A 12,297-nucleotide genomic window follows, 5' to 3' on the forward strand; every position below is an offset into this window, starting at 1 on the left:
TTGCACATTTTCCCCAAGTCATCTGTTCTGTCATTCCTGGTCAATGGTGTAATCCTCACATCTCAAAGTTGTCCTGGTTAGATTAATTAGTAACTGTAAATTTGTCCCACTGTGAGTGAGTGTTGATGTCTGTGCCCCAGCAATGGACAGGCATCATGTCTACAATTTTTTCTGGTCCTTTTCCTAGTGATACTTGGATAGGCTCTGACCTTCTGTGACCCTAAATTAGATTAGGTAGGTTTGAGAATATTATGCAACTGAGTGAACACAAAATATAGAAAAGTGTATTTGGGGTAGCGACATGTTGATAGAACTTTAGATCAGTTTTACCTGATTTTCATATAGCATAACACTTATTTGCATAATATTTTTCAGTTTAGTGATGTATAGCAAGGTGTTTGTTGTGCACATGGATTATGTGATATGCATGTGACTCATACAGACCAAGTTTCAATCTGCAGATTCAGTTCCTTTGCCAGTGATGGTGCTGCTTTATAGTGTCTTAATTTTTTCATTTCTTGTTGGTGAAAATTTTGTGTAGAAAGAAATAACATAGCATTCTCCAAGATGCTAAATTCAATCCCTTAATCTCTAATCAAACCCTGTTCTTGCAGCATCATGCACAAGGCAGGAAAGTGGCAGGTCATCTCAGGCCCACTACTGCACACACTGACACATCTGGGTCTATCTGTAGTCGCCAGTTAGCATCACCTGCATGTCTTTGGGGATATCGGAGGAAAACCTTTGCAGACAGTCGGAGAATTTGAACCCAGGATGCTGGATCCATGTGAGGAAAAACTGGCTTCATTACGTATGTTTTAGTATTCTTTGCAAACTTCTTTATGATTTCCCCTTTATGCTCCCTATCACGTGCCACTATCACGGTATGGTACAGACTTCATTGTTGCTATAGAGGCATTGTAAAGTTTCCATTTCCCTTTTTAGTTTATGTGAATCAGGTGTATTCTATGTAGTAGATTTTAATTTCTTTTCACAGTAAATTAATGTATGCTCTTTCTTCCATGGCTTAATAATGCTAATTGACATCCACAATCATGACTATGTGTGAGAAATAGCAGTTTTTGCTATCTGGTTACGATTAATGATTGTCATTAAAATTTCAGTTTTTAGACTGGTAGAATTTGTGGACTGCAATACTAAATATACAAGAAGTTGCCAACTTTAAAGATGGACTTGGTGATCCTTTGAGTAACTGCATGTTACGCCATCTTTTCCCAATAGATGTGGGAGCTTTCTTTTGGGCAGTAACCATTATGCAGTGTATGCTTTATATGTGACATTTTTCCATTCTTTAATTAAGTGTTTTTAAGGTTGAAATGCTCTTTTTACATTATTTAGCATAAACAGGACAACAATTTTTAGACAGTATAAGTGCAAGGTTGGATGAAGACCTCCACAGGCCCCGCATGACTTAGCTCCTTAACAGAGAGTTGATCATAATTTTAACATTGTAGTGCGCTGATACCAGGTCATGCAGCATGGTATGTCTTATTTTGAGTTGGGTGTTAGACTTGATTGTCCCCATGGGGGCTGTTTTGCTTAATGCAACTCATAGATTCATCATGAGGTGGTGGTGATGAATTTCGAGCAGCAGGGCAGTGGAGACTTCAAGCTGGGCTGGGGTGTTTGATTGAGGGTATGGCTGGAGAAAGGGCCCCTTGCCATCACAGGCCCCTCAAGGCATACATCTTAGATTCACCCCTGGGTAGGTGTAACTTTTCATGCTCCCACTGTTCATGGCTGATTCATTCTGTGAATGACCATCTATTTTCTAACCTTCTTCTAAATACTGAGATGGGAAATCTGAACACTTTTTAAGAATTTGCCCAAGGTCAAAACCATTCTGTCCATCCATTCTCACTATGTTTCTTTGTTCTTTCTGACCCTTATCATTAGTAAATGTTATGTCCGATAACACTGTGATTGATACTTTCTTTCAATTAAGTTTATTCTGATTATACATCAAAATACAATGAAATACATTTGCTGCTTGGTCCACTATTACATAAAGATGCAGTGATGATACACTACAACAAGTTATAAATGACTAAATAGAGTGGTGGCAAAATACAATATATAGCTGTTCAAAATTAAAAATAGATGTTGCATATTTATATCTGATATTAATGTATACATGTATCAGAACTAGTAACAATAATACAATAAAACTGAAACATGAGCCCCTCATTGGTTTTCCTGAAACATTTGCTTGCTATAAGACCTACTTTTATTGCAACAATATGAAACCCCATACCTGTATACACTGCTTCAGGGAAGTTTGAAATATTGAATCACAGATTCTGTGTATCAAATATGTTTTGTACACTTTTTTTTATTGTGCAGAAAGATTTACAGTAAAATTAAAGAGCTTGAGAACTAATTAAAAATATATATTGGTAGCAGACACTGGTGATTGTCTGCAGCTTCACAGACTTTGCCTGTATGTGACAGTAAATCAACTCTAGTGGTGTAGACTACAATAATTTGAAAATGTTTCAATTATAGCAGAATCTGACTGAGCTAATAAAAATAATACTGAATTGCATGTATTTATAATATCCATTCATTATGGATCCCTCATAATTCTGTTCACATGAGCTGGATCCAAACCTGAACAAGCAACTTTACATTCCAGAGAAAATGTTGTGCACATTTTTTCACATTAGGACAATTTATAGTTGCCAATTAAACTGCACATCTTTGAGATTTGGGGGAAAAAACAAATCATGCAGACACACAAGGCCATAAGGTGTGGGTCAAATGTGGAATGTTGGAACTGGGAGGCAGATGTGTTAACATTTAAAATGCTAAAGAAAAACTAAAATACTTGTAATGATGTAGCCCGAGCATCCATTTATAAAACATGTATACGTTGGTGTCAAGTATTTCCTGCCTGCTTGCTTTTCTCTCTTACTGAAACATTTTGACACAGAATATTTTCAGGTTTTAAATTAAAATGTGATATTAGATAAAGGACAACTGAGTGAACAAATAACCCTTTTTATCTTGTTTACTGAATGAAAAAAGTTGTGCATATACACTCGCTGAGCAAATTCTTAGGAACACTGTATTAATACTAATACTGGGTAGGGCGTCCTTTTGCTCTCAGAACAGCCTCGATTCTTCATGGAATGGATTCCACAAGATGTTGGAGACATTCGTTTGAGATTCCAGTCTATGTTGACATGTCTGTATCACACAATTTCTACAGATTTTTCAGCTGCACATTCATACAACGAATCTCCCATTTTACCACATCCAGAAGGTGTTCTAACGGATTCAGATCTGGTGACTGGGAAGGCCACTGAAAAACGCTGAACTCATTACCATGTTTATGAAACCAATTTTAGATTACTTTTTCTTTGTGACATGGTGTATTATCATGCTGGAAGTAGCCATTAGAAAATGGGTAAATTATGGCCATGAAGGAATTCACATGGACTGCAACCATACTCGGATAGGCCGAGACATTCAAGTGATTATTGATTGGTATTAACAGACTCAAAATGTGCCAAGAAAATATACCGCACACCATTACACCACCACCAACAACCCAGACTGTTGACAAAAGGCAGGTTGGGTACATGAATTCATGCCATTGGCACTAAATTCTGACCCTACCAAACTCGGACTGAATGAAATAGAGCATCTATTCAGTGCTCTGTCACTGACAAGGATCATCATGCTGGGTTTAATCCTGGCGTGCATGAAGTGAGAAACCTGGATATTCTTTGACCTGTAAAAAGTAAACCTTGTGAATGTTTACAGTGTTGGTAAAGTAAATATTTGTGGGTTATAAAAACAACCCTGCATTCACATAATTTTTTATTTTTTCTCATGTACTACATAGGTCAGCTGTAACTCTTTTTTGCATGCCCAAGGCAAGATGTGAATTTTATTTTATTTGTATATTTATTTTTATGTTGTTTCTGGGGTAAAATTATACAGTTGTATAACAAAATTCCTAAAAGAATATCTTAATTGGTTTTTGTATTTTTCCATTTTTTTCAATAGAAATTCCTAATGTGGTGGTGCTTTTTTGAGACAATATGAGACATCATCAAATTTTCCTTCCTTCTGTCAATGGCATGAAATTAACTTAAAAGCCTCCTAAAGTCTTTGACCAAACCATCTATTAAATGGCTCACCAGAGCAGAGCGACTTCTTTGAACTTACCATGATTTCCTTGAATGGGTTTATAGGTATTACAGGTGTGGTTGTACATTCATGGTTGCTCTTTGCCAGCCCTTCCTTGAGGCTCACAGGATAACCATAGTCCAACATATGTTGAAAGATAACTTCAGTGCTGAAGGAAAGACTGAATTGTTATGTGAAGGAAAGTTTTCTTACATAGGAACCACTACTACTTTTGCTTGCCTTGAGAAATGCATACAGTCAACGTAGGTTATGTTTGTGAAGATGCTGATGTTTGTTTGTTATGCTGTAGACAATTTATTGATTATAACTTGCATCTGTTACTTTTTGTTTTTTTTCTAGGACGTGGGCTCAAACCATTCCTGGGAAAGTGGAATTTTTTTCCAGCGAAGGCTCAGACTTGTCTGTTCCAATCCCTATTGTAGCACTGAAGAATGTGGATGATTCATATCCGCCCCAGAAAAAGTCCTTTATGATGCTTAAATACATGCACGACCACTACCTGAACCAGTATGAGTGGTTCATGCGAGCTGATGATGATGTCTACATCAAGAGCGACAGGCTGGAGAACTTTTTGCGTAGCCTAAATAGCAGTGAGGCCATTTTTCTAGGGCAGACTGGCATGGGTGCCAGAGATGAACTGGGAAAATTAGCACTTGAACCAGGTGAGAACTTCTGCATGGGTGGGCCTGGTGTTATCATGAGCCGTGAAGTCCTTCGCCGGATGGTGCCTCATATTAAAGAGTGTCTGCAAGAAATGTACACCACGCATGAAGACGTGGAAGTGGGACGTTGCGTCAGACGCTTTGCTGGAGTGCAGTGTGTCTGGTCATATGAGGTAAGGTTCACGTTATATGTCTGATTCCTGAGATTAGTTATCGCACCTATCTTTTAGATCCTCAAGGTATGAGCACAAGAACAGCTCGTCTTTTCCCAGACATGCTATACTTTTAGTTTGTTAGTTCCTTCTAGAGAGGTATTATGATTTTTTTTGGTAACTTCTCACTTAACTGTAGCTTTTATATACCGTTTCCTCCTTTTAGATGTCTGTAGTTTCACATAGATACCAACTTGTGCTTTCTGTCCCATTTCTTCTTTTTTTTGCTTTTGGAATTTTAAGGTGGCTTCTGTTTGGGTTTTAATACGATCCTGACCTTTAGTCCATTAACTGTTTGTGTCTTCACCAGAGTAGCTTGATCTGTATGTCTGTAACCAAGCAGGACATCTCTTTTAAGTGAGCTGAGTTGTAGTGAATTTGTGTCCCTTTCCACATTTTAAGTGAAAAATGTCCTTGAATTTTACATTACAGTTAGGTAGAACTTCATATTACTCTTGTGATGCTGAGTGCTTACCTGAACATGGAAAGTGGCTAGTTATCTTTTTTTGACCTAAAGATTTTTTTTTTTTTTTTGCATGTGTCCATTTTTGATGGTTTTGGGTATTTAATTTCTTGGAGTAATCCATGTAGGCCTCAATATTGTCGTGCTTTAGCTGCACCACCATCTTTGGTGTGACCAAATTATGCTGTATCCTCAATGAGTGGAGTAACTCACTTTTTCACTTGTAGGTCCAGTAATATATTGGTAACCATTCAGGTTGGAACTAAAAAGAGGGTAGTATGTTAGGTTATCATGTTGGCATTTTCTCATAAATGCTGCCTGTGGACTCCACAGAATCACTTTATCACTCGGCAGTCGGGTGCAGTTGGAGTTTGTACTGATAAACATTCATTTAGGTGACATTCTCTACATTCTCAGAGAGTCGTATAGTTTGCAGTGATGATATCCACAGACAATAGCCAGACAGCTTGTACTGTTTCTGTGGTACGCTCAAAAAGAACAAGACCAGATGCATAAGGATTTACTTTGGACATCTTTTTCTCTCTATATAAAAAGCCAGTGTTTTATCCCGTCATCCATTTTCTTAATCGCTTATCCAGTGATTCAGGACTGTAAGGTTCTTTGTCCTTTTATTTTTATTTTTTTCTTCTTTCTGTTTTGGTACATAAATCACATGACATCAGAAAGACGAGGTTCTCTTTTATTTGTGAGGTCCAATTTCATGTTGGTACGTTAAATGCATTTTAATTCCGATGGGTATTAATTAGTTGTCAGCTGTTACGAACATAGGGGCCTGTCCCTATGACTAAGGATTTATTGGAGCTAGTGAAAGACTAGTTGGTTTCCGGTGCTGGGTATGTTACATTACGCAAATTGCTTTGTATGGGGATGTAGTCGACTGCTTCCGACTCCCTAAGATTATGTAAATGAAGGCTAGGACTCAAAATCACTGGAAAAGTCGCATAGTATGACATACCCTTACTCAACTAGATGGACCCTAACCCAGCTACCATAATAAAATGGGGAAAGTGAAATCTTATTTTAGTTAATTAGAAGAAATGAATTTGGCAGTCCCTTATTAATGCTGTAATTAATTAATCATGCTGATCCTCTGCATACTGGACATCTCAGTATCTATAAATACGTCATACTAAATCTTCTGATTTCCTGCTCTAGATAGGAGGGGGAGTTTGAGTATGATTTGAATAAGCTATAGTAATCTTGATCACACTGATATGTAATTTATTAATTGTAATGTAAATTATAAAACCAATAAAATAAAAAGTAAGCAATCAACTTAACATGCAAGTTTTTGGGATTTGAGAGGAAAGCCCACAGAGACATGGGGAGAACATGCTGACTTTGCACAATATGTACACTGCCATTTGAACCTAGAAACTGTAGTTATGATGCAGCTGAGCTAACTGCTGCGACTCCATACCGCCTCATTAACTGTCATTTCACCTTAACTTTGGATGGTGGTTGTCAAGTTGACTTCAGTGTTCTGCCATGATCAAAGTACTGCACAACTGGGATCAGTCAGACAACTTTTATTCATCTGTAAAATGAACAAGGAAAAATGCTTAGCAAAGCAATCTAGGCCTGTACAGTTGAACGGTGGAAAAAGTCATTAAATGGATATAGAAATGTATCTGTGGGTAATGGTTAATGTAGATAGATTTATGTGCTGAGTCAGTCTTCAACTGAAATTCAACAGATCTCTTGAAGACGGCTTTTTGGGAACTTTGTCTTACGACTCTTAAAATTAAACCATGCAGTTTTGTGTCTTATGAAATCAGTGCTTTCTTTAAGTTTGGTGCTTGGAATATTTTTTTAATTACAAAAAACGAAACATAAATTTGGCTTAATCTGCCTGAGAAATGATAGCTTTATTATTTGTGTTGATCATCAATGCCAAATTCATTTTTGATAGCTAAATATTAACAATTGTCTTTGTTGAGAACCAAAAAAAAATGCAGTTTTTTAAATGTCTAGCTAATATATTAAAAAGACAGTAAAAGAAAAACTGGTTTTCACTTAATGGGCAGAATTCAGTGTGAAAGGGATTAAAATACCCAACCCTAGCCTTCAGGCTTGGAGTGTGTGGGCTATGGGAGTAGATTTCAGTTACAAGTTACGTCTGGGTTGCTGTTTCTGTGGAGTTTGCATGTTCTTCCTATGTTTGTGTGGGTTTTTCTCACTGTGCTCTGTTTTTATTCATACTGTTACGCATAGCAGGTATATTGTTGAATATAACTTGACATTGTATATGAGTGAGTGTGACCTTTAATAGTGGCTCATCCAGGAGTGGTAGGGTGTGTGTAACTAGTGTGCATGACAGAGAGGAAAGAAAAAAAATGTAATACTAGGAAGACTTATTCTCATTTATGTGTCCACTTTATAATCTTCTATTCAGTTCAAGATGAGGGACACCTACACTCACGTGACGCCAAATCAGAGTTTCTGGTTGGCTTACTTGCAATTTCTTTGGAATGTTGAGGGAAGAAAGAGTAACTGAGAGAAAACCCACGTAGGCATGGGGAGAACATGCAAACTCCATTCAGGTAGTGTACATTTTTGCTCTAGCTTGTGTTTTAACTCGAGATGTTTCACCTGAAAGTGCAGCAGTATTAAACAATTCCTCACCGTGTCATCAATTCTTGGACCTGTTAGCTCAAATCTTTCCAGGTGTAGCCTGATACCACTGTTTGGTAACACACTGGTCCACTTTGACCGCCATTTGGAAGAATTGCATAATCAAGGTCATATTTTTCTTTTATGTAGCCTTTTTATTGATGCATTAATTTGTTTCTTAAGCGACACTATTTTTGCTGTGAGGCTTGTAGTGTTAATTACGATCAAAGATCTTCCATTTTGTTGCACTCTCATGTTGTTTTTCATCAAGCACAGCTTTTTTCAGAGTCTCGGTGCTGTTAGCATGGCATTTTGCCTTTTTAAATGCCATGTAAATTTAGTTCCCAGTGTAAGCTGAAATTTTGCTTTGCTAGTCTGGACTTGTGTGATACACCCACATTTATGGTTCTTCTAACAAGAAGAGCAGTGTTCATGCAGTTAAGTATACTCTTGTCAATATTCATTAAAAACGGAGGTAGTGTGCATTTTAATTAGCTGGCAAATTGTGTTATTTTAATGAAACAACTGATCAGTGGGTGTCCTTCATAGGTGTATGACTCAGTGAATGTACTAGTTGGAAATGCAGAAGTTCTATGGGTTTTTGGCTTCTATCATCATGTGCAACATAAACTGAAAATGATACTGTGTTTAATGTAACACTTTTTAAAGACAGTAGTATCAAAACTGTCAGCGGTCATTGTATGGTACTTTGTTTTACTTAATTAATTTTCATAACTGTCAGCATGGATATTCTACTAAAATACATAGCAAGATAGTTTGGTAAGTTTATAGGGTCATTTGTGTCATATGTGTAGACTTCAGTACAATTCATACTTTCATGTGCTTATCGACCTGCACCATGTTGCCAATCTAGTGAAACCACATTTGTTTTTATTTGAACATATTCATATGATGAAGAGTTGTATTTTCCACGTAATGATCAGCCATTTCAACAGCCTTGCAACAGTGAGAAACAGTATTTGAGTGGACACTGTTGTAAGCCGTCCAGATTAAGTACGTCAATAAGGTCTTCATTTCTGAAGCTCAATATGTAACAGCACTTTATCAGTAGCATTGTCTCCTGCTACACTTATTTAATGGATGTGAATGTTCATTACTCATTTCTTCTAATCCACAACAAATTCAAACAGCTGCCTGTTGTTTTAAAACATACATCATTGCATGAGGCCATTTTGAGGACCAACTAAACATGTGCTAGAAAACGGTTATTCTGTGGTGCTTTCGTAACATGTGGGATGTTTCAGATTAACCACAAAATAAGCTGAAGACTTTTTCTATTAATTTTGACTAAAATATAGAACGTGCTGCATGACTGTTTGAGCAATCCATATATAATGTGTTTTGTTATATGAATTAACACAGCATTCCTATTCTGATGAAGTTTTTGGTAGCCTCAAATGTTTTACACAAAATTCAGCTTCACCAACATTTTTCTTCTTCACATAAGGACAATGACAATACTAAATGTGTTAGTCATTGTGTATAAAAAAGACACACATGCATAGGTTTGTTTACAAAATCTTTAGGGCTTGGATAAATCTATTGTACATGTACCTAAGGTTTTGTTTTATGAGCAAAATTAAATATAATCTGACTTTAATGCCTCTCTGCACATTATTTTATATGTGGAAAATTTAGCCCACAGGTTTTCACAGAAGACCACTGCTTGTACAATCCAGCTGTCTGATGATCACTGAGCAGTAGAGTAAGGATGGTTATCATTAGATTCTGCCGAGACTGATTATATCGTCAGTATTAATAAAGGGTTTGGTTCAACATTAGATTCACTGTGCGCATGCAGTAAAGAGCCGTGTAACATTCCTGGGTGCTTTTTGTTTGTCCGGCTATATCTTACTTTATGCATTGAGAGTAAGTTATACTTTTTATTGCTGTTTTCATTTTCTACCAAAGTTTCAGTACTGAGTACTGCAAAATGTTTTATTTTATTCTGTGCAGTATAAATAATGTAAAAACTCCATAGGGGTTACTTTAACTATTTATTTTGATGAGACCCTAGATATGTGCTCCCTGTTTTTGGTTCAGAATGTCTTTTTTTCGATTATCCCATTTGCCAAATGTTAATGCGGTATAAAACACAGTGCCTCTTTACAGTATCAAAGGGAAGTGCCGGTCATGCCTCTTTTTACATTAAGCTGTTTATTAGAGAAGAAACAACTACAGCTGGACCCACCTGTCTCCAGCAGCTGCTGTTTGGGCCAGCTATGGTATGGATAATGAATTATGTGAAGCAGAAAGCTTTAACTTTTATTTGTCTTACATTTACATCACTGTCTGCTGGTAACATCTTTCTGTGTGGCTATAGCAGGTGTTTTGTTACATTTTATTGTGCTTACATTTACCAGATTTACATAAATATTTAGCATCCAAAATTATGACGTAGTTGACAAATTCATTCTATCAATTCCAGATTTGCATTGGCTGTAAATTAGAGCTCTTTAGTCCAATTTCCGACTTCCTTTATTACACCCTTGCATATGCTGTAGGCCACTATATAAATAAGTGGATAATAAAAGAAAACCATTTTGTAACTTGGTTATTGATTACATAAATTTTTCCACTATCAAAATAATGGCAAATTTTACTGCACTGTTGTATTCTTACAATTTTTCGATTCTAAGTCTAACTGTTTTAAGTATTTAATTAGAAAGCATTGTTTCCATTAAACATCTTGCACAGCTGCTCAAAGGAAATGGCGAGAACAATTTAAACGTGTTTCTACTTTTGCCTTCCATGGCATTTGGAAAGCTTACCACCATTTAGAAGCTCCCACACAATAAAACACTGAGTGGGAAGTCTGACAAAATACTCAGCAGTTTTTTTTACCTGCTGCACTAATGTGGGTGTGTGCTTCCTTCTGAGTTTTTTTCCCCTCTTGTTAATGATTGCAGAGAAATAAGCAATGTCCTTTTTTATTTCAGCAAAGGTTTACAGAAAGTACCCATTGTCTGAAGGTTAGGGTTTTTTTTTTGGCATTTCAGTAATTCATTCTTCTAAAGCATTTATAACCCAGTTTCAATTTGCATGTTTACAGACCTCTAGGAATCATCTGGTGGTGTTGAAGTTGGTTCTAGTTGTTTTTCTTCCAAATGGATTCTGTTTTTTAAATACTGTAGTGACAAGTGTTTGGGAATTTTGGTAACCACATTCTTGAAAAGTGTCTGTTTGGAAGACTCTGCTTAAGTAAAGTTTCTTTTACTGTCTGTGGAAAAACTAAGGTGGTCTTCATTGAATTTGACTAAAATGTAATTATGAAGAATTGTTTGTTTCCATCTGGTATATTTTGGTAAAAGTATATAAATGGACTCTGTAAAAACTGGTGCCTTATCTGGTACTAGTTCCTGTCTAGTGCTGAAGCTGCCATGATAAGCTCTGTTGCACTGCAACTCTGAACTGGAGAATGTTATGTTTTATTAAGTCAAGTCTTTTTTGTTTCCTCTATAATTTTGTGATGTATGGGTTCAAGGTGTTTTTTTCGCATCTCTTTGATGTTACTATTGTGTAAGTGATGCCTGATATTTAAAAAGCCATCCATCGCTGAATGCACTTATTCCAGTTCAAGAACAGGGGTGGGAACAAGGCAGGAATCTTGGATGGGATTTCCAGTCCATTGCAGGACACAGTTTTGTACACACCCACAATAACTTTTACAGTTAGCTGTAGTCAGTTACCCATGTTTGTACAGCTGGGTATATCTCGAATATTACTGAGTTTGCTGATGACACAACTGTGATGTGTTTCATCAACAATGAGGATGAGTTAGCTTGCAGACTGGAGATCCAAGAAGGTACAGCGGCATCTCCAGTTCCTTGGCAACTGAGGAAGGCAAGTCTGCCTCCCAACATTCTCACCACATTCCACAGGGGCACCATTGAGACTGTTCTGACCAGCTTAATCACTGTCTGGTTTGAGAGCTGCAGTTTCTGTGGCCATTCTATCAATGAATAATACACATAGCAGAAAAGATCACTGAGTTCTCCATTAAAGACATCTATTTTATTCATTGCGTCTGCAAAGCCCAAAGCATTGTAGAAGATTACTCCTACCCTTTCCACTGTCTTTTCATCCTACGTCCATCCAACCTACTTCTACCATGTTCTGCAACAAC

At 36.9% G+C, this 12,297-nt stretch overlaps 1 protein-coding gene across 1 annotated transcript in view; it reads left to right on the forward strand.

The window, feature by feature from the left end:
• The window catches only part of chsy1 (chondroitin sulfate synthase 1), a 104,788-nt gene that overhangs the window by 14,582 nt on the left and 77,909 nt on the right, over positions 1 to 12,297 (forward strand). The window contains exon 2 of the mRNA XM_039772699.1: positions 4,519 to 5,014. Coding sequence (XP_039628633.1) covers positions 4,519 to 5,014 — 496 coding nt within the window. The remainder of the gene's footprint in view (positions 1 to 4,518; positions 5,015 to 12,297) is intronic.

Source organism: Polypterus senegalus, chromosome 12 (genome assembly GCF_016835505.1).
Source record: "Polypterus senegalus isolate Bchr_013 chromosome 12, ASM1683550v1, whole genome shotgun sequence".
NCBI lineage: Eukaryota > Metazoa > Chordata > Cladistia > Polypteriformes > Polypteridae > Polypterus > Polypterus senegalus.